General features: G+C 37.2%; 2 protein-coding genes across 2 annotated transcripts in view; one reads left to right on the top strand and one right to left on the bottom strand.

The window, feature by feature from the left end:
- The first annotated feature begins 223 nt into the window (after positions 1 to 223).
- LOC127654436 (SAM pointed domain-containing Ets transcription factor-like) lies at positions 224 to 19,145 on the top strand. Its single transcript, XM_052141635.1, has 6 exons — positions 224 to 506; positions 12,341 to 12,803; positions 15,398 to 15,595; positions 15,708 to 15,755; positions 17,220 to 17,354; positions 17,586 to 19,145. Exons 2-6 carry the CDS (start codon positions 12,347 to 12,349, stop codon positions 17,762 to 17,764), a joined length of 1,017 nt encoding a protein of 338 aa, XP_051997595.1. The 5' UTR covers positions 224 to 506; positions 12,341 to 12,346; the 3' UTR covers positions 17,765 to 19,145.
- A 1,292-nt stretch (positions 19,146 to 20,437) lies between these two features.
- Positions 20,438 to 23,213, bottom strand: part of LOC127654430 (protein kinase C and casein kinase substrate in neurons protein 1) — a 29,923-nt gene continuing 27,147 nt past the window's right edge. Inside the window, exon 10 of the mRNA XM_052141623.1 lies at positions 20,438 to 21,952. Within this exon, the coding sequence (XP_051997583.1) occupies positions 21,843 to 21,952 (110 nt within the window). The 3' untranslated portion in view covers positions 20,438 to 21,842. The remainder of the gene's footprint in view (positions 21,953 to 23,213) is intronic.

The raw sequence follows: 23,213 nt of genomic DNA, 5'->3' as shown, positions 1-23,213 counted from the left end.
TTAAAAAACACAATCTCAGACATTTCAACAGGCAATTCATCTGAATATTTTTCTTTTTCCTCTTCTGCATGGGGGGTTAGTGGTCCACAACAACAGACTGGCATGTCAAACGCCTTTAGGCTGGGAATGGGGCACTGAGACAATGTTTACACAGCTTAATAATGCCTGTGTATAAAAGTGAGACCTGGAGTCAGTGAAGCAGGCATTCCTTCACTAACTTCAAGTCTTGTGCACACCCATATCAGGTATACACACACACACACACACAGAGGCCAATGAAGGTTGTCATTGGCAGTATTAGTCATTGAGGTTAGTAATGTGGCGCAACACAACTGCAGTTTGTTGCATTTATGATAGAACTGTCGCATTCGATAGCGTGTTGAGCCTGAAGGAGAAACAAGAGGCCTATAATTAGTCCCTGCATCTGCAGACCTGCACATCTGAAACGACAGGAGACAGGAGATCCCTTCCCTCTTGTACCTGCAACACTGTCTTTACCTGGACAGGTAAGTCTGCATTCATCTTGTATATTGATATCGACCTACTGTCAAGGGTATAGCATCTAAGATTAAACCATAAATGTATTTTATGTTAAATTCTATTAAAGAAAGACACACTTGATTGAATGCATGTTTCTTACAATATAAAGAAGCTTTTGATCCAAAGGCTTAAACTTGAGATTAGCTTTGTAGGGTGTCTACTTATGAATTTTTTACAAAACTGAAATTTTAACCTTAAAAGTTTTTGAAATGGATGAACTGGAGTGGATAGTGAAGGAAAAGGAGTCACCAAGTGTCCAGCATACATGGGATCTCCTACAGTAGTGTATAAAAAGCATCTCAAGAGGCATTTCTAGATAACAAATGGAAATTTTGCTCAACTAAAAGACATAATTCGGTCATTTATTAATTCAGATACTTCCATTTGCATTAGCTGATCATTTTGATGACTTTATTGCTTTGTTAAATGTGGGAAATAGTAATCATAAAGGGTCGGTGCATCCAGATTTTTGACGAGTAGTGTATTTCTGAATGTAGACCACTATTTGTGTCATTTCGAACAGCACAAACAAAGAAATTTATCTAAAAGGTGAGTATTTTAGTTCTGTGTGCAGAAGAATGAAGAATGTAATGCTTCAGCTTTATATGCCTGATATAAACTGAAATTCTGAATGCACTTGTTCAAAACTGACACAGTTCACCTGCCATTCACAGGCAACGAGTCTTCATATAAAAAGATAAAGGGGTATTTGTCACCAAAAATTATAAGGTGCAAAGCTCCATGGTTCTAATCTGGCCTGTTTCCAGAACAACACAGGCAAACTGCAAATGTCTGTTTTTTCCCCCGAAGGCAAAAGAGCAAGTGACTTGTATATGGCTCACGTCCAGATGCTTCAAAAGAAGAAAAGAGCTTAGTTCCCCAAGGCAAATGTAAAGTTTCATTTGACTGCCACTAGGGCTGAGCACAGTATTGTGACTGAGCAAAACGGACTCAACTTATAATAGCTTTAAGTTGAGATAGCTCACAGCAAATTGTTCACCCAAAAAATGAAATAATAAAAAAGTATTTATTTAGCTTTTTGCTCGTCCCAAACCTCTATGACTTTCTTCCTTGGAACACAAAAGGAGAAATCTCTTCTCTTTTCCCATTCAGTGAAAGTGGACAATGATTTTTGCTGTCATGCTTCAAGAAGAAGAAAGTAATCCATACAACATGTGTGCTATATTTAAAATCGTCTGAATGCGTGAGGAACCCACCAACATTTATGACATTATTCGCTGAACATTCTTAGCGCTCAAATCTCATTTGCACTTCTGCATATTCATAATTGGATTTATTGACGTCAAAATTTGTGCGATGCATCGTCACACAGCATTTTTTTATATATGTAATTGCGACAAAATGGGCTTTATACGAAAACGTACAACTTTTATTCCCATAGAGATCATCCAATAAACAAATAGAATTTCAAATCAATAAAATATAGACACCAAATTTTAGCTAGCCTCCTATCCAACCATTTATTAGGTTTATGGTGTGGGTTCGATTACTAAGAAAAACTTGCTCTTTTGCCTTCGGGGCAGCTGTGGCTCAGTTGGTAGAGCGGGTCGGCCACTAATTGCAGGGTTGGTGGTTTGATTCTCAGCCCACACGACTCCACATGCCAAAGTGTCCTTGGGCAAGACACTGAACCCCAAGTTGCTCCCAATGGCAGGCTAGCACCTTATGAATGTATGAATGTGGGTGTGAATGAGTCACAGTGTAAAGTGCTTTGAATACCGTTAAGGCTTAAAAAGGCACTATGTAAGTGCAGACTATTTAGGTGTTAAACTTTGGGAAAATTTGATTTCTTACGGTTTTGCCATCTCGTACTACTATTACATCTTGTAATGAGACCTGAGTTGGACTTGAATGAGATTTGAAAGCTGTTTCAGAGGGTACAATTTTCGTCTCTCACTCGAAGCTATGGTATAAGTACACGGGATACTTATAAGCCCCCATGCACACTTCCAACCAAATCGAAGAACAAAATGGGTGTGACGTTGTTTAGAACTAAATCTGACCAAAAAGGTGTCTTTTGAGTTCGTGTTGTTGGATCGTGACAGCTCGCCAGGGCAAACTTTAAGGGAAACTTCTTCCCGACTTAACTCCCTCTTACTGCCATTGGTCCACGTTGTCATCGGTAGTTGTGACCTGGAGCTCCCCCTACTTTGAAGCCGATAACTTCTGTTTAGTCAGATAAGATCTACATGAACACACTGGCATGCAGAGTTATTGCGAGTTGGTACAAATGTACCTACATCTGTACGATCGTTCGCATAGAGACCTTTTCCAAGAACATGTCATGTGATTTCTTTCTTTAATTAGTCTACACAAAAGTAATCGAATCTACTCAAATACTCGTAAGTGCTCATTCACTCATGTGCCACCTGTAGCCGAAAGCCTGTTCTGCCCAAAGTGAGACATGCCAATCAACATTGTTTGTGTACAGTATATTCTGACACTTAACACTGTTTTATACACCCATCTTTGCAGTGGTATCGGTGTCATCATAAATGACAATAACAGATTGTAATAGGCACAAATTATGGCTGCGTATAGCGTGTTAGCGCATTAGCACCATGAATGTAAAAGGTAAACATTACAAATTACACATTATCTTTTCAGTGGTTAAAAACAGCTTCTTTCACTGATCTTGTGTCAATTATACTCATAGAATGAGACACGTAATCATTGATAATACATTTTAATGGCACAATTGTTAATGCTTTACATCAATTAATATACATCCTCATAGTATGAATGTTTGCAAGCAGTATGTCGTTGCTCAGCTGTTTCGAACTTCCTTTTGGCTCTGAGCAAATAACAAAGAAGTACTTTGCTGTGAGTGTGCCAGGGCCTTAAAAGTGCTTGTAGGCCTACAGTGCTTTTTTTTTTTTTTTTACTTTTTGGAGTCTAAAATATCATCCACTTACTTTATATGGAAAAAAGTGGCTCAAAAGTTCTTCAAGATATATTGACTTCTGTGAAATGTTAGAAGGAAAACCAAACAGTTTTTTAATGATATGAGAATGACAATATAATTTTAATATTTGGGTGAAGTGTCACTTCAAAGATTGAATCTCAATCTTTTGTCCCCTGATGGTGACATGACAAGCTTGACAAGAAGATAAGGTCAACTTTATAAAACACAAGCCTGAGAAAACCTGGCACAAGTGCATCACACCTGCTTCAGACGTTAAGGAAGTAGACAGAAAACATTCACAATAAAGAACAAATGCGATCTTGAATAATAATAAAAAATCCCCGTTCGACCACACTTGGGCCTAAAGCTCACAGAATGCATCAGAGATTTTGATCAAAACGTTAATGTCATCGGTTGAATGACTTAATATGACAATTTGCATATTTTTGTTTTTGTTTTGTGTTTTTTTTCTTCAAACAGCTGGGTGAGTTGTGTTTGTTAAGACATTACTGCAAAAGTTTTAAAGTTGTTACAGCATCAACACTGATGCTTTAGTAAACATTGAAATGTAGGAGTGTGTTTCTGAGCAATGCAACAAATTGGCATTTTAATTTCAAAAGCTGTTTTGACCTTGAATATTGTTTTTAGAGCCATTGTTGACGATTGTTGGTTCAGCCAATCGTTGTGTGACACCTCACTGAAACTCGATGTGATATGATATGTTAGGGGAGCCACTGCACTAATTGCTTTTAATGATTGCCAAAGTGTTCATGTCCTTACAATGTAAATAAGCCGAGTATTGAGCAGAAGTTGTTGAAACCATGGAGTCAACGGAGCATTTCTTCCAGTAAGAGAGATATTTACTGATATTGTACCATCACTTGTGCACATTCATACTGAATCTCTCTCATTCAGTGCAGAGACTTGTTATTAATTAGTAATCTTTTTCCATTGCACTCAGCTGTGCTGGTTGCTATGCCGGAACAAATTCCATCATATAATGAAACAATACTACAGTGATCCTATTTTGAGGGGATTTTTGTATTTATTTGCTGAACATGTCACACCTGACTAAGACATGGATTATAGATATGGAAATATGGAAGGGTTGTCTTTACATATCAGAAAATTGTTTTAAAGAGAAGTTGTTTGATGGTTATCTATAACCACTAAATGTATTGTAACCCATGTCTCTTGTCAAAAAGTTAGTCATGTAGTCCATTATATGTGTAAGTTTAATGACCAAATATGATCAAGAACCATTTTTAATGTATAGGGTTTTTGAGTATATTTGTCTATATATATATATATATATAAATGACCAAATCTTTCTTATTCTCCATCTGTGCTGCGTTCTTTAAATCAGATGATTATGGGAACATATTTACTTATGATGACATGAGCAGAGGAGACTGCTCAACCAATGCCCTCACAGACTCTATTTATGGAGAATTTATAGCATCTAATAAAACTTACATTACCCAAAAGACTGCAAGGTCACTTTTTGGGCCTTTTTGCCAATTTTCTTAATAGCCACAGTTGAAGATTAACAGGAAATGGCAATGAGAAAAGGGGGAAACAGGATCAGGAAACTCATATTAGTGGTGTTTGCTAGGGCGATCATCACTATTAATACTGCTCAAACGTGGAGTTAGTGATTTCAACAAAGCTCTACTCAAAGCATTAAACTTTGGCACATAACTTTCCCTGTTAGTGCTGCATGCATGAAAGATTCCTCAAACTTTGATATGAACTTGCATTAAAGTAGGGACTCGAGCCATATGTATGGAAAAGAATATCAGAGAGACTTGAGGGTGTACTCTTTTTTTTGGACCAGTTAGCAACCACCTAGCAACCCCCCCAGAACACCTTAGCAACCGTATAGTAATGGTCTAAAAACCTTTAGAATAATAAGCAATTAAAGTACTTTGGCTGACAATTGTCTGGGACTAGCAAGCACTTATGCAGTATATACTGTGTGTGTGTGTGTGTGTGTGTGTGTGTGTGTGTGTGCGTGTGTGTGTGTGTGTGTGTGTGTGTGTGTGTGTGTGTGTGTGTGTGCGCGTGTGTGTGCGTGTGTGTGTGTGCGTGTGTGTGTGTGTGTGTGTGTGCGCGTGTGTGTGCGCGTGTGTGCGCGCGTGTGTGTGTGTGCGTGTGTGTGTGTGTGTGTGTGTGTGTGTGTGTGTGTTTATATATATACTGTATGAATAAGACTTGATGTATGACATATTGATATATTTAGATTTTTGGTCGCCCCCTACTCTTTAGTTGGTTGAGATTTTGTTAGTCATATATATATAAATAAATGTACATATATATATATATATATATATATATATATATACTGTATATTCACACACACAGAACTGTGTATACTATATATATACTTTTTGCCGATAACAAATCTCATAAATGTGAATCTCAAAAAAACATGTCTAGGCCACATTTCAGCCCAAAATTAAAGAGGAAAATAAAAAGAAATAAAAGATAAAGAATTGGCAAAATATTTAGCATGAAGCCTATTTTGATGGCAAATAGATTTATTGCATTGTGTTTTTTTAAATGAACATTTACTGTATATTTTTGTAAAGCAATTGCTGTACAATATTTGTATTATTATTATTAAAATAGCATATATACTACAACATATATACTACAACAAATACTACCGCAATTGTTATGAATGAGGCAGCGAAGGCAGACGAGGAGATGCGGTTCCAAATGCAGTTCAACTTTACTTTATTTGAACACAAAAAACACAAAGGAAAACCCACAATGGGGAAATAAACACAACACCGAAAACACAGGCAGGGGACACACACACACGGGCTAACAACATTCAACGATTGACAAAGACAGAACAAAAAACCAGGGTATAAATACACAAGGACAGGATGATTACAAATGATAAACAGGTGTGAACAATGACACAAAATGGCAGTGATGACGGCAGGTGGATTGTGGGAAATGTAGTTCTAAACAATAGACTGGTGAGACACAGAACACAGGGCAGACAACAGGGGAATGTGACAGCAATGAACACATTAATTGTTTTTATTAATTTGTTGAATGTTCATTTATTGATATACATTCCCTGTGTAATTAACATTAATAATATGTTAAATTATATGTAATAGTAATATGTTATGTAATATGACTAGGACGTGTTGTTCGCGAGCTTGATCTTTGTGATGTTACATTATTGGTTCTTTAGATCAGTGTAGTAGTTTCTGGGTTCCTTCAAGCACCAGTACAAAAATCATTTTCTAAAAAAACTTTAAGGCTCTTCTATGACATCAGACTGTGCAGCCATTTTGGATTTGTTATTTTGGTGACTGCGACTCAATTCTTTTTAAAGTGCACCGTGCATAAATAAAGCAACATGAATAAAACACGAATAAGGCAATCTGACTGCTGGGAATATCCTACGTTGTGGCTTTTGCCGTGAGAGGCTGATAAACACTCATTCTTTAGCAATGAATGCTGCTGACCTGGCAAATGGAGCATCTCTTAACCCTCCTGAAATGAATTTTAGAGTCTTTAACCAAACTCATTTAAGGATCAGTCACGGGCATAATCCCGCGCCTGGGGAGCGTGTTTGCATCTCCTCGACACTGCTTTCTCTCTGCTGGTCGGAGTCAATATAGACTAAACGCGCCTGTCTAATGGGCTTATCGCAAGCTGTTGCGAGCAAGAGCGGACACTAGGTTACAGACTGAAACTAAGCTGGGCGCAGATGGATTGAAAAGCACGCTCCATCTTTTCCTTAGAGAATGGGGGTGGGGTGAGTTTGGGAATGAAAACAGGTATTCTTTAAAGAAGGATAGCTTCATTTCCTTTCGGGTTTATCCCAGGGTGGCTTCAAAGACACTGACCGGTCCCTCTGTTTGTGTTCGCATACAGAAATGTGAAAGAAGTAGAGACAAATGGCTTGAACTTTGACCCTCCCATCCATTCCACTGCTGCATCCAATATGACTGATGCAGCAGCACTGCAGTGTAGTCATTGAATCATGGGTAACTCTTCAGTTTGGACACTTTTGACTACTTGAAATCCTAAAACATTAAACTTCTCTAATCGTACAGTGGCAGCATCATTATTTTATTTGTATACAGAGATTTGTAGGTCCTTTACTGAAATCAGTTGACTTCAGCACACTTTGTTGGATAATTCTTCCAATGGTGAGAGTCCAAAAATGGGAAAAAACTAATTTTTTGTGTTGTTTTTCCATAGTTGAAGTGCTTTCATCTCCAGAAGTGTTTCAGATCTCTTAATATGCTTTTAGATTGTGGTTCTGAATTAACTATCCTTTATGTATCTTCGTTTTAAAAGCCCAATATGGTTGATTCCCAGAGATATGAGTCTCTCGGTGTGGCCCCATTCGCAAATTGTTAAATCTGACCCATTTTCAATGGGCGAGTTTACATGGTATGGAGCTAATTTGTCTTGTTCATCAAAACAAAGGTTTAAAGTGCAAATAATGTTGAAACTTTAAATGTAACTTTACTTGTTCACATAAAAGCAATAACGTCAAAATCACAACCAAGTGAGGCCTAGCTTTATTCAGGTTTTGGATTTTAACAATTTACTTATGGAGCCACATTAAGACCTTAATATCTCTGGGATTTAACAATATAGGGCCTTAAAAGTGCAGATACAAAAAGAAAAGTTTATTCTGAACCATATTCTAAAAGGATATTAAGATATCTTTAATATTGCTGGTGTTATAGACACTCCAACCTTGGGAAATCATAAAATGAAACAAAACACGTTTATTTTTAAATTTTTTGGACTTCAATCATTGGCATGCAATGCAACAAAGGCAGCTAAAGTCAACTGATTTTTGTAATAGACCTTCCTATCTCTGTGTAAAAATAAAATAATCACACTGTCACCTTTCGAAGATTATATTTTGACACCCCTTTGGCTCCAAAATTGTCAGTTTGAACCCCCTCAACAAAATAATGCATTATTAAATATAGATCCATGGTATTTAATGTCTTTCACCAGTAAAAAAACTAAAAACGAAATAAAAACTAAACTAAAATAAAATTTTGAGCTGGGGACCTCTGGTTGAGTTGAAACAGAATTACTAAAACAAGTATCAAATGTCCTAGAATACAGATCTGATCCTTCAAGCGTATTTGGATGTTGTGTGTGATGGTTTGGATATTTAAAACTGTTTCTGATGGTAATCTACCCTTTATAAAGTAGAATTATTGTGTAATAATACCTCATTTCCTCCACTATCACTGGGTGTGGAACAATCACACAATTTTATGAATGACGGCGACGGTGTGTCCAAACAAACAGATGTTGTCTGAGAACATGTGGTAGACGAGGAATGGGCTGTAGACATATGCTCTAAATTGATGACAAATTACCAAATCTTTCTTATTCTCCATCTGTGCTGCGTTCTTCAAATCAGATGATTATGGGCACATATTTACTTATGATGACATGAGCAGAGGAGACTGCTCAACCAATGCCCTCACAGACTCTATTTATGGAGAATTTATAGCATCTAATAAAACTTACATTACCCAAAAGACTGCAAGGTCACTTTTTGGGCCTTTTTGCCAATTTTCTTAATAGCCACAGTTGAAGATTAACAGGAAATGGCAATGAGAAAAGGGGGAAACAGGATCAGGAAACTCATATTAGTGGTGTTTGCTAGGGCGATCATCACTATTAATACTGCTCAAACTTGGAGTTAGTGATTTCAACAAAGCTCTACTCAAAGTATTAAACTTTGGCACATAACGTTCCCTGTTAGTGCTGCATGCATGAAAGATTCCTCAAACTTTGATATGAACTTGCATTAAAGTAGGGACTCGAGCCATATGTATGGAAAAGAATATCAGAGAGACTTGAGGGTGTACTCTTTTGTTGGACCAATTAGCAACCACCTAGCAACCCCCCAGAACACCTTAGAAACCATATAGTAATGGTCTAAAAACCTTTAGAATAATAAGCAATTAAAGTACTTTGGCTGACAATTGTCTGGGACTGGCACACACATGCAGTATGCAGTATATACCGTGTGTGTGTGTGTGTGCCGTGCGTGTGTGTGTGTGTGTGTGTGTGTGTGTGTGTGTGTGTGTGTATAAGCTATATATAAGCTCTTGAAAAAAATAAGAGACCACTGCAAAATGATTAGTTTATCTGGATTTAATATTTATAGGTATGTGTTTGAGTAAAACTTTAAATTTTTGTAAATACTTACAACATTTCTCCTAAATTCCCAAAAGCAATATTTTCATTTTGAGCATTTATTTGCAGAAAATGACAACTGGTCAAAATAACAAAAAAGATGCAGTTTTTTCAGACCTCAAATAATGATCTGGGGGTGCTTCAGAAAGGCTGGAATCGGGCAGATTTGTCTTTATTAAGGACCCATGAATCAAGACACATACAAGGTTATCCTGGAAGAAAACTTGCTTCCTTCTGCTCTGACAATGTTCCCCAACTCTGAGGATTGGTTTTCCAGCAGGACAATCAAGGTGTGGATGGAGGACCACCAGATCAAGACCCTGTCATGGCCAGCCCAATCTCCAGATCTGAACCCCATTGAAAACCTCTGGAATGTGATCAAGAGGAAGATGGATGGCCACAAGCCATCAAACAAAGCCGAGCTGCTTGAATTTTTGCATCATGAGTGGCATAAAGTCACCCAACAGCAATGTGAAAGACTGGTAGAGAGCATGCCAAGACGCATGAAAGCTGTGATTGAAAATCAGAGTTATTCCACCAAATATTGATTTCTGAAATGGTAAATGGTCTGCACTTAGATAGTAACTTTTTAACATTAATGGTATTCAAAGCACTTTACACTGTGACTCATTCACCCATTCACACACACATTCATACACCAATGGTGGCAGAGCAGCCATGCAAGGTGCTAGCCTGACATTGGGAGCAACTTGGGGTTCAGTGTCTTGCCCAAGGACACTTCGGCATGTGGAGTCATTGGGGCCGGGATTCAAACCACCAATCCTGCAATTAGTGGACAACCCACTCTGAGTACATTTTGCCTTCATGAGCCGTCTGTTTAAAATGCCAACTGAGCCACATATAAATGTATATGACACTAACTTGATAGATCGGTGTACACGCCACATATTTTTATCAACATCATCTCTATTTTTGACTTGATTCAGACCACACATTTTTTATTCATCCATGAAAATATCTACGGTTTGCACTTTTACAAATGCAACAATTTCATATTTGAAAGTTTAATATGTCAAAATGACATGTGCATATGTGATCTGTGTCGGCACAAAAAGCACACTATTCTTTCCTGACAACACTTCATGGGTTGCCTGTGATATTCTTCACGTTACGTCGAGGCCCAGACAACATCTTCATGATTTATGATGGTCCTTGTTTCTGTCACATGTAATATTTTACAGCCCTTTTGCATTTCTCAGAGCTGTTTTTCAGTCGGCCCCATGATACCTCAAGATACTGCAGTAGACTGATTTTAATATTACACAGTCATTTCTTAAAGAACAATGATATTTTTTGTTCAGAATATAAAAATGAAAATTCTGTCATTATTACAAAGAACATCTGCCCTCATGCTGTTCCAAACCCATACGACTTTCTTCTGTGCATGGAACATAAAAGATGTTAGGCAGAATATTTAGTCTTACTGTTCAATTTCATTGCACCTTTTTTCCATACAATCAATAGAAATGGTAAATGGCGACTGGGACTGTCATTCTGTCCAACATCTAAGTTTATGACTTGGGCCAATAAGCAACCACAAAGAGCACCCTACCAACCACAAAGCAACATGCTAGAAACCAATTACTTGGAACACCCTTGCAACCGCATATCAACTATTTAGAAACCACTTAGAACACCTTAGAAACCGCATAGCAACACCCTGGCAACCACCTTAGCATTATGGTAGTGACTTTTGTACATGCAAGCACCACTAACATTTTCTTCAGAAATCGTACAAATGTAGTTTGTATTGATGTTGCATGTCTATGCTCATGTTTCTAATACTGATGTGACCACCCATTATGTCTTGACTGCTTGTTAAACTAGTTTTCAGGTTGTCGTCTTTGTTCTGTTTCTTGTTTTACCATGCAATCCATTATTTTATTTCACTTTAAGCATGTTTGCTTTCATAGTTGACAGTTTGAAGAGTCGGCTCCTCAAGGCTCTTTGAGAAAACTCTTGCATTTTCAATGGCATTTTAAACAGACGGCTCATGAAGGCAAATGTATTTTTACACTGAAAGCGTAATTGTTTTCAAGTGAACATGTAATCTTAGCTGCCGCTTTCTTTCAAGCAATCTTCCCACTTTTAACTTTGTATATATTTCTTCTGGCAATTGGAGATGGTTATCAGTTCCAACCCCACCTCCTCCTGTCAACCTACATTTGAAGCATCTTTTCCTCCTCTCACTCTTCCCTCGAATTGATTAAAAACTCATGCTGGCACAGGAGACAGGAGACTGGGGACGGCACCTTGAAAAGTGGGCCTCAAAACTGCTGCTTTACTCCAATGACACTTGCCATTCTGTACAAGTGACCCATGAGTAAGTGACTCAAATCCATTTTGCTGGCCCCATGCTGCACTGTGACTTACTTTGAGGCCAAATGGCCATTCCCGGTTGTCCTGGGATCCTTAAAACAGAAACAGCTTCACCTAGGCTCAGTCATTTCTTGGGATAGTTTGGGTTGGTTGTCTTGAGTTTGCAATGGAACACCATAACTATGTTGAAGAACCAACAGGAACACTCTTGTGTACGGCAGCTCTGTTATGCTTATTTAATCACAAAACCCAAGGCAAAGATCTCACAATTTGTTTCTTGCATCTCTACCATGTATAACCTCTTCTCTTGACCCTCTACAGGAGACAATGGCCAGTCCAGTTCGGATCCAGACAGAAAACCCCATTCTTCAGACGCCACGTCCAGGTTTTACAGATACCTTGCTGGCTGTTCTTAAGCGAGAAGATGGCGTAGTGCAGACCACGGAGGTGGTCGACCACAAACCCCGTCTAGATGGCTTGGACCGTGGACATCCTGGACTCTATCTGTCCTGCTTCGACATGCCCTTCACTGAGGACGCCACCTGGCTGGTGAGGGTGTCGGATTCTTCCACATTCGTGGAGGCCACCGGGCCCCGACTGGAACCATGTCAGGAACCAGAGCAGTGTCCTGTCATTGACAGCCCCGGGCTGGGAACCTCGCCGCTGTCGCCTACCCTGGAGCAACAGGTGGAGGAGAGATCTTTGGAGCAGGTGCAAAGTCTGGTGGTGGGAGAAGTTCTGAAGGACATTGAAACAGCTTGTAAACTTCTAAACATCACACCAGGTGAGACATATGTTTTCAATCATTCTCTTCTGAACCATTTTCCCATAAAGGAAATTCAGGGTTCAATAAACGTTAAGCTGAATCAACAGCATTTGTGGCATAATGTTGATTAACAAAAACTCGCTCTTCATTTACACAGTGAAGCTCTTTTAATAAAGCTATAAATGTTAGAATATGCATAGTTTAGCTACAAGTATAGCCACAAGATGTAAACGTTAAACATGTTAGCATGAATTTAGTTTGACAAAATTGCTTACTAACCTCATGTGAGTAATTCCAAGTTAATTCCAATACCGGGATTACAGGATTTAGTTGTCATGACAGCGAAGTTATGATATTAGATATAACTTTATACAGTTATACAGATAAGGTTCATGTCTTTAAAGTGTTTAACATTTATTTAGAGACAGTCCCACATTTATACCATTCAGTATATCAGTTATACAGCTAATTCACATTAGAATCAGATTTGAATTCAGATTATGATTATATGCATATCCACATAAAGAGGTTGTGCTTTTAATGCATAAATGAGAAATGATAAAGGTTCAATGCTTATGCAAAATCCTGTCAAATAAGGCATTTAGGCAAGAGAAAATGAGTACACGTCTCAACTTCACACAATTATACCGGCACAAACAAATGGGAGCTGGGATTCATTTCAGATTCAGATTTTATGCATAAAACAAAAGAGAAGTCAAGTGATTCATGCATTTCATTTGTGTCAATTTGATTCAGCTGCAAAAGCTCTGAAACGTACTGCATAGTGGAAAATACTTCAGGTGATGTATCCAATACAGCTTCAAGTGACACATCCTGTCAAAAGCTGCAAACATAACATACTGATGATTTCATGACATTTATTCAAATGAACATCTCATCCTTCATCGCTCAGGTTAAATATGAGCGACAGACAGCTCTGAGTTATGATCGAGCCCGTGCAAACATTCATAATGAAACTGTTGAAAAGGCCTTTGACTCAAATATCCCTGAAGGCAGTTGAAAGTGTATATACCAGGATCTGCCTAATCCTCTGGAGTTTCACTAATGCTGTCTGAGCTTTGTTGCACTAACTTTCCTTACGGACTTCCGAGCCCCTCCCCTGAACGATGATGCTCCCTACAAAACAAACACTCCGATATGTCTTGCACGTTGTACATATCGGGTTTTAATATGTGTACGTCTTTAAAAATAGATTTACTGTTTTTATGCTACTCTTAATCAGTATTTTGGTTGTCTAGTAAAATATCTGAACATCCTTAAAACAAGACTTTTACTACGATAATACGACTTGTGTTTATTTATCTTAACCCATTATCTAACTAAATGATATGAGATTTATGTTTAAGGCAAGAAAAAACGATTTGCCAATACGGTAATAAAAATTCAAGATACACAAAAAATATATATTTTAACAGTTGCACAGTTACATTTTCTTACCAAAGTTCCATCAAATAGAATTTATTCATCTTTAACAAAAAAAAAATATTTGCTAAAAATTACACTATTCAAATTGATGGAATTTTGTTATAAAAATTTAAATGTGTACATTTTTATTTAAGAGAAAAAAAGAGTTTTCTCTTAATACATATCTCATGCAATTTTGCTTAAAGTTAATTTATCTTGTTATTGGGTATTTCTAGGTTTGGGTATTTTTTACTAGAAAACTATATACAAATACTGATAACAGGGTCCCCGTGGTCATGGAAAACCTGGAAATATCAGGGAATTTCAAAATTGTGATTTCCAAGCCAAGAAAAGTCATGAAAATAACTAAAACCTTTAAAGCCATTACAAATAAATGGAAATATCTATTGAGAATATAATTCTTTCTAGTTTTTCCTCACAATCTGACATGTGCACATTGTAAATATTGGGGTTTAATGCTTCTGTGTCTTCAAAAAAGTATATTTTCTAAACATCCATACATTCACAATAAATCTTGATTTAAGTGTATTTTTCCTAACCCATTACATCACAAAAGTTTTGCTAGATTTAAGTTTAAGACACTTGATAATCTTAATTCAAGCTATATTCACAAGAAACAATGTCTTAATATCATTTGCAATTTTGCTTCAAGTTAAAGTAAAAAATAAATGTATCTTTTTTTGTAAGAATATTTGGGTATTTTACTAGAAAACACAACAAAAATACTGATTACAGGGTTTACATGCAAGCTTTTATTTTGAATTATTTTGAAACCTGAAATTCATCATAAAAGTGTTTTTTTGCCGTATGAATTTCTTTAGTCCTCTTCTCATCAATTGTTATGTCAATGTATTTTCTGTCACATTGTGTTACTATTGATTTATTGAATTTCATTTATTTAACAGCACGCTCCTCCAATTTGTGGCGTCGTGCCAAATTTTGTCCCTTTAAAAAGTTACGCCACCTTGCGTAAACACCCATCCCCTCTGTTTGCACTTTTGAATAGTGCTCTACCTCACTAACTCTCTTTAAGGCATTTCAAAACATTTGGAGTCTATCCAAACCAAACGGAATCCGAGCGGCATTGAAATACAGTGTGGTTTGTCAAAGCTGCTCCAGACAGATGGTTGGTCAAGATGAATGAAACATCTTATGTCATCTTGCAGACCCAGTGGAGTGGAATTGTGGGAATGTACAGAAGTGGTTACTATGGACGGAGCATCTTTACAGGCTTCCACAGGTTGGCAAGGCCTTCCGAGACCTGGATGGGAAAGATTTATGTTCCATGAGTGAGGAAGACTTCCGACAGCGGTCGCCACAGTGCAGTGAAACCTTACATGCACATCTGGATATATGGAAATCAGGTGAAATACATGAGTGTAACCCCAACAATCATGCACATATTCATGCCACACACTCAAACAATACCATTATGATATGTTTCATACTATATTTGGCATTCCCTTGCGTGTTTAGCTGCCTGGATGAAGGAAAGGTGTTCGGTTGGAGAGACCAGGATAAGAGGTATGTCGCAGGCAGATGTCAGCCTGAAAAATATACAATTACACAACATTAAAAACTCCCCTTACAGAAAAGTGCCATGGTTTTACCAAAGATATATATATATACCAAAGAGAAGTCATGCACTTTTCATCAGTTTCAAGAAATGTATAACTCAACCCTTAAATACTGTGGTGCCAACACGGGGGTGGTGTTGGCGTTGGCGTAGTGGGCTAAAGCATATAACTGTTAATCAGAAGGTTGCTGGTTTGATCCCCACGGCCACCACCATTGTGTCCTTGAGCAAGGCACTTAACTCCAGGTTGTTCCGGGGGGATTGTCCCTGTAATGAGTGCACTGTAAGTCGCTTTGGATAAAAGCGTCTGCCAAATGCATAAATGTAAATGTAAACATGATACAGTGATGGTATCAAATGGTAATAATGGTACTTTGATATATGTACCACGGTAGGCTACTGAATGATTACCATATTCATATACCATGGTATTACCATTAACATAACTAACCATGGGCCTTCGCTTCACCCCACTCAGGTTAGCCAGTTTCAAAAGACGTCATCGCAACTCTGTAAAGTTACAAATTTAATATAGTATACCTTATAAAAATATATACTCCGATATGAGTGAAAACACTGGAGACCGGAAAAAGAAAACAGGCTTCCGCTATAAATCCTGGAACACTACCGCAATGGGTAAAAAGGTGAATATGCACACACTTGTGACCGCAAATCAGTGCTAAGTTAATACGTTGCTTGGCAACCGTCCTACAGTTACACTAATGCATTATATTACATGTCGGAAGAATTGTTTGTTGCGGCCATTATAAATACTATAAATACATGTACTTACTTATTCGTCTTACTGTCTTTTCTCATTGGTTTATCTCTTTAAAATCACTGTAATGATTTTATAATCACAGTATTTTTCTTTTTCTGGCTAGGAGTCTATGGCAGCCCATAGAACCCTTTGGAGGAAAGTGGTGAAATTTGGCACACTGATAGGGGAGAATCTGAAAATCAACTAAAGCAAATTTGAAGTCTCTAAATCAAACCCTCTAGCGCCACCAACAGTTCAAAGTTGCACTTATGTTTATGCTAATAACATTTGAACCGTGAAACAACCTTGAAACTAAATTTCACATAAATGTTGGCATGCATCATCTGGGGACACTCACGGCCTGTTAAAATGAAACTTGGTATTTCATCTCATGATTATGTCCTGAAATTCCATGTACATTTTCAGGACAGCGCCACCTACTGCTAAAAATCTGTAAAAATGGCTATATCTACAAATAACCCTCAAACTGCTTGATTAGATATGATTAATTTGGTCTCATTGGGTTATTGGCTATACTTGCTTAGCTGCTGACTCTGCTGTTTAAGTGCTTATCCCCAATAGTTGCAGCCTGCAGCTATATTTGAATTGATGATTGTTTTAATGACATGTCTTTACATGTGTTGTCCATCAGAACCAGAGGAAATTTGGTCAGAGGCAGATTCATCATGTTCTGGTCAGCCGATCCACCTGTGGCAGTTTCTTAGAGAACTCCTCCTGAAACCTCACAGTTATGGACGCTGTATCCGCTGGCTAAACAAAGAGAAAGGTGAGAACACAGTTGTTGGACACTTACAGGTGAAATCCCAGCTGAATATGCAGAGTAAGACATTTGTAGGTTGACTTTGTGAAGAATGTAAACACTGTATCTGTGGAGCATTGAATATGTGGGGGGTTGGGAAGTCTCACACCCTGTTAGTTATCTGTGTTATGCTATAACTGAAGGGTGTGTGTGTGTGTGTGTGTGTGTGTGTGTGTGTGTGTGTGTGTGTCTTTGCAGGGATTTTCAAAATTGAAGATTCGGCTCACGTTGCACGTCTCTGGGGTTTGAGGAAGAACCGGCCAGCTATGAACTATGACAAACTCAGCCGCTCCATTCGGCAGTACTATAAAAAGGGCATCATACGCAAGCCAGATGTCTCTCAAAGACTCGTCTATCAGTTTGTGTATCCTGTTTAAAGAGATAATGGTTTGATCCATCCATATCAGAAGATGGGCTCAAACTTTATGAACTGATGAGCCCTCCTAAACATTTCTATCTACTTTGGATCCGGAGTTTTCCACAAGCGCGAAACAAAGAAAAATGGCCCAAGATTTGAATTATTTTCTATGCATAACATGTAAATGTGCCTGAAAATGTCAAATGAATTGTTTCTTATATTTGCACTACTTTAAAAACACTTGTGATCCACTTCAACACTGGATTCCATTAAACATGGTACTTTTACTTTCTGTTACTTCAAAAGCCTGTCAACTACACTACCAGTCAAATAGTGGACATGCCTTACAGAATACATGTTTTGCAAGATCTTAAAAATCCCCCCGGAGCAACCTGGAGTTAAGTGCCTTGCTCAAGGACACAATGGTGGTGGCTGTGGGGATCGAACCAGCAACCTTCTGATTAACAGTTCTGTGCTTAGACCACTACGCCACCACCACTCCATCGGCTATATAAGTAGCTGCTTTCCTCACGCTGGTTTCTTTCGGCCTTCCACCTCCCCAACTTTCATAACGCCTACACTATCTATTATTTTTTCAACTGTCTTTCTATTTCTGGCTAGATGGTTCTTGGGGGATGGATATTAGAGGTCTAGCCCAGCCCTATGCTTGAGCCCCTTTGTTAAAGACAGCACACTTTTGACTGATAGTGTAGATTATGTTTAACAAGGTTAAAAATAAGAGAGATTCAGTAAACTCTTTAAAGCATGTTACAAAGAAAAAAGCCAAAACTCGCAAGATCTGCCTGTCAACGTACACTTTAACCCATTTAACCCTCTTTAACTGATAAGGTGTAAGCGTTTCTTTGTGGACTCAAGCACCTTTATGTACATTAAAATGAGCGTGCATTGTTCTAAGCCAGCTTTCATATTCACATCACCGTGTGAATACTGCCAGCATGTGCAGTGGAAAGGATGCCAGTTTGGTTTAATCTCTGGCTTGCACCCAACAAACATCACTTTTTTTTCCTGGTTTGTGATTAATAGCACTGCAAACCTTTCATGTGGACTTACAAAAGACAGTTACTTCAGTTCACCTGACTCATACATTATCATCCACTGTTTCACACACCTCACTGCTCACGTCATGTTTTATGCCACTGATGCAAGAGAGGGCTTACCGGCGGCCCATGGATTTGTTATAATAGTTGTATGTGTCACTTGTGTTGTGAAGGTTAATTGACGCAGGTTTCTGTAAGATACTAGTCAGAAAGGCTTGTATTTTTGAAATCTCAATTGTAAAATGTGTAATCTGGAAGAGTGCTCTTGAGTTTGCATTGGAACAATCCTTCCAAAAACAACAGTTTCACTTTAATGTTGACATTACTAAATATTATTCATACTTTTGCAGCTCCTTTATTAAAATATACTTTTTTTTTTTCATTTAGTCATCACCTGTCTTTTTATTTGAAGTTACAGTTCTGTCATCATCATTGCACCATTATAGAATTATGGAATACCAGCACAACTATATAGTGGAACTGTATAGGACAAATAGTCCTACGGTATTATCATGGCATTATTTCTTTGGATATTTTCCAAGGAGAGTAAATGATGACAAGCGTTTTTATTTTTTGGTGAACTATCCCTTTAACATCTGATATCACTACTGTACCATTTTACCACCCCAGATTTATTTGTAAGGATATATATTTTATTATTTACACACTAATGTAATATTTACGCATTCCAGTTTCATTACAAAATTACATTAACCTTCGTGCGTCAATAAAAAAATTTATTCAGAGGTCCTTCGAGGACAAAAATGTCCACGTCAAAAAAACTACCATAAAAATATTATATATTAATATTATTTTCCACTTTCAATTAGTTAATTTTAACCAACCTCAGTCCTGATCATAACTATCAAATTCATTTTCTTATTTTAACCCTTTAAATGCCAGTTTGTTTACATAATGCCACTGTTGTTTTTATGCAACTAAAAAAAACTTTTCCATATACTAAATGCAAAGGGAATTGTTTTTTATTATAATTTTTTTATTTTGTTTATTATTATCACAGTCTGGGATGTGTGAATGATTAGCAACACCATTGATTTTGATGCATTATTATTTTTTGTGCAGTGTCAGATTTAAAAAAAAACACACACACACACAGGACATCAAAAACTGCCATAAAAATATTATATATTAATATTATTTTCCACTTTCACAAATTTTTTAACCAACATCTATCCTGATCATAACTACCAACTATTCATTTTCATTATTTTAACCCTTTAAATGCCAGTTTGTTTACATAATGCCACTGTTGTTTTTTAGGCACGCACGCACACACACACACACACACACACACACACACACTCTGACATCCATACCAACACACCCACACAATTTAAGATGCATCATTTATTCAATTGGCCTGCAGTGATCTATAATACAGCAAACAGAAAAAAGGGAAAAAAGCATGTATTTGCTCCATAGGCTAAACAAGAGAAAAATGGCACCATCTGGTGGAAAATAGATATTTTTTTTAATTTTGTAGCCAGGGCTCCGAAATGAAAGCACATCATAACATTTGTGATTTTATGCTTTAATGGCACTGGGATCAAATATTACAGTTTTAATGGGTTTCAATGGGGACATTTTTGTCCTGAAGGTCCTGAGTGTCACTATTTTATGTACACAGTTTATTATAGATGTATTTTATGTATTAGAGGTTAAAATATCAAAACTCCACCCCAAATACACACCTTTGGCAAAATGTATGCCGTTGGCATTAATACAAAAAACTCAAATGAAAAAGACAAAAATATTCTGAAGGTCGCACAAGGGTTAAATTGAATTAAGTGATCTTTAACAAAATTAAATTGTGTGTGTAGTTATCTGTCTCCCACACCAGTTTCCTTATACTAAAGGCAAACAATGGCAAAAATATCACTAAAAGAGAAAGACATTTTTTTGCATATCACACCATCTGTCACTGCATCATGTGGTCAACTACCTGCAACAGACTTCTGCAATGCTGACCTCTAGTGGTGACTCCAAGCTTTGCATTGTCAACATCCAACACTTGTCTCAGTTTTATCTGTTTTATTGTGAACTTGAATGGAACATTTACTACAATGACATGAAGAGTCGAACACATCAGTCTGTTCTAAACATGCCGTATAAACAGTTCATAATGACACAATGCATAACACCTGACTGTCACACTACAGTCAGCACATTGCAAATTGAATCCGTTCTGGGTTGCATGTTAAAAGACATTCCCAATCTTATAACAGACCAAAAGGCAAAGAAGGATTCAAATGCATTTGAACACACTTTTAAATATCTTTACATGTGTCCAGATATCACTTTGATCCACAGTTCAATGGTCCTAAAATCATAACTAATTCCTTAGTCAAAATGAAGGGACTCTTATTTAATCCCCTTTCAAATTATGATAGAAATTCCATTAACATTCCTTTAGGATTTTATGACAAGGGATATTAAAAAATACAAGCCTGGGAGAAGGCTTGAAAAAAGACTTTACATTTTGTTAAAACTGATTTTAAAATGGTATAGTGCATTTCATTTACATTTGTATCGAGGCATAACATAAAAACATTTGTTATGAATGCTTAGAAACACCCATCCCGGTTTGAAAATGCCCACAGATTTGAAAAAACCCATTAATGTTCTGCAGAGCCCTATACTTGGGAAAAAGGGCCACTAGTAGGTTTAGCATTGAAAATTGCACTTCAAAATAAAAGTCTAATATACACATTGCATAGCTCATATTGGCTATGCTACGCTTCATGGACGTCTTGACTCATGACATTACTATTGTAAGCACAGTAATTCATACTGAACATGGCTACATGGACGTACAGAACTGTTCCCTTGCTGGGGTAAGAGGGAAATTATGTGTTTTGGGTACTGTAGATTTCTTGTTGTAGATTTAAGGAAATACAGCTTGAAGCAAGTCAGTCAGGCAACGAAAATGTTGTGCTAAAATCTCAGATTCAAGCAGTGTGGGAAAAAAGTCTTTAAGGCCTACTTCCATCACGAAAGGCTGTCCAACGCAGAAGGCAACTAAATGGGCTCAACGTAGTTAGCCGGGTACAAGCCCACCTGACCATTATTCAAACGCCCTTTACACCAACCCTGCTCGTCCTCGTCTTCCAGTTTGGTGAGTTCAACTCCTGTAAAAATATAAAGATCATATATTTCAAGGAATTGGCTACATACTGACTCAGAACTACTTTTATTTAACAAATACAGCAAAAACATGCTATTGAGATGATGTAACACTGATCTTGGATCAGCCTCTAAAGACAGTTCTTCCCACCAAACAGGAAATGTTCTGGAAATCTTGGATTACATTATGCAAACGTTGTGTAAATGTTAGTAACGAAACTAACTTATTATACTATCTTATTGTTAACAGAAAGTCCTTATGTTAATAGAGTTTGATCAAAGCTCTCTTAATATAACATTTCATTTTTTTATTTTATTTTGTTTAACATTAATATATGTAAAATACATATTAAAATACAATATTTAATTCCTACTGTTGGATCCATGTCACAGATGTCCATAAAAATTTATGGAATATTCAGGTTAAATATAAATATTTAAAGGGATAGTTCACACAAAAATGAAAATTCTCTCATCGTTTACTCAGTGTATGACTTTATTTCTTCAGCTGAAGACAGATAAAGATTTTTAGAAGAATATCTCCATACAATGCAAGTGAATGGTGTGCAAGAACTTTGAAGCCCCAAAAAGCACATAAAGGCAGCATAAAAGTATTCCATAAGACTCCAGTGGTTTAATCCATGTCTTCAGAAGCAATATGATAGGTGTGAGTGAGAAACAGATCAATATTTAAGTCCTCTTTCTATAAATCTCCACTTTTAATTTAACTTCTTTTGTTTTTGGTAATTTGCATTCTTCATGCATATCGCACCTACTGGGCAGGGAGGAGATTTAAAGTTAAAAAAGGACTTCAGTATTGATCTGTTTCTCACCCACACTTATGATAGCGCTTCAGAAGATATGCATTTAACCACTGGAGTCTTATGGATTACTTTTATGCTGCCTTTTGGGACTTCGAAGTTCTGGTCACCATTCACTTGCATTGTATGGACCTACAGAGCTGAAATATTCTTCTGAAAATCTTCATTTGTGTTCTGCAGAAGAAAGAAAGTCAAACGCATCCGGGATGGCATTAGGGTGAGTGATGTGTCTTTAAATATCACTCTACACAAATTTATAAAAGCTAGATATTGCAACGTTCCCACAAATGAAAATGAAAATGTTTAGAAAAATGTTTTCAAGAAATAGATTTGATAGTTAATTGTTCTCTCTCACACAATATCTTCTCCTGTTTATATGTGTTGATCTTTAAGTAATCAGGATAGTCAAACCCAGCCAGTAGCTCTATTATTTATACTGCTATCA

The sequence above is a fragment of the Xyrauchen texanus genome, chromosome 13, assembly GCF_025860055.1.
Source record: "Xyrauchen texanus isolate HMW12.3.18 chromosome 13, RBS_HiC_50CHRs, whole genome shotgun sequence".
NCBI classification, from domain to species: Eukaryota; Metazoa; Chordata; class Actinopteri; order Cypriniformes; family Catostomidae; genus Xyrauchen; species Xyrauchen texanus.
The sequence above is the reverse complement of the archived record's forward strand: the minus strand, read 5'-3'. Positions and strand labels throughout refer to the sequence as shown.

Bases quoted from the DNA above. Each gene is read 5' to 3' on its own strand.
- LOC127654436 (XM_052141635.1), top strand. From the start codon at position 12,347: ATGGCCAGTCCAGTTCGGATCCAGACAGAAAACCCCATTCTTCAGACG. The intron at 15,596-15,707 runs GTGAAATACATG...TTGCGTGTTTAG, and splicing joins TCTGGATATATGGAAATCAG to CTGCCTGGATGAAGGAAAGG. The intron at 17,355-17,585 runs GTGAGAACACAG...GTGTCTTTGCAG, and splicing joins CTGGCTAAACAAAGAGAAAG to GGATTTTCAAAATTGAAGAT.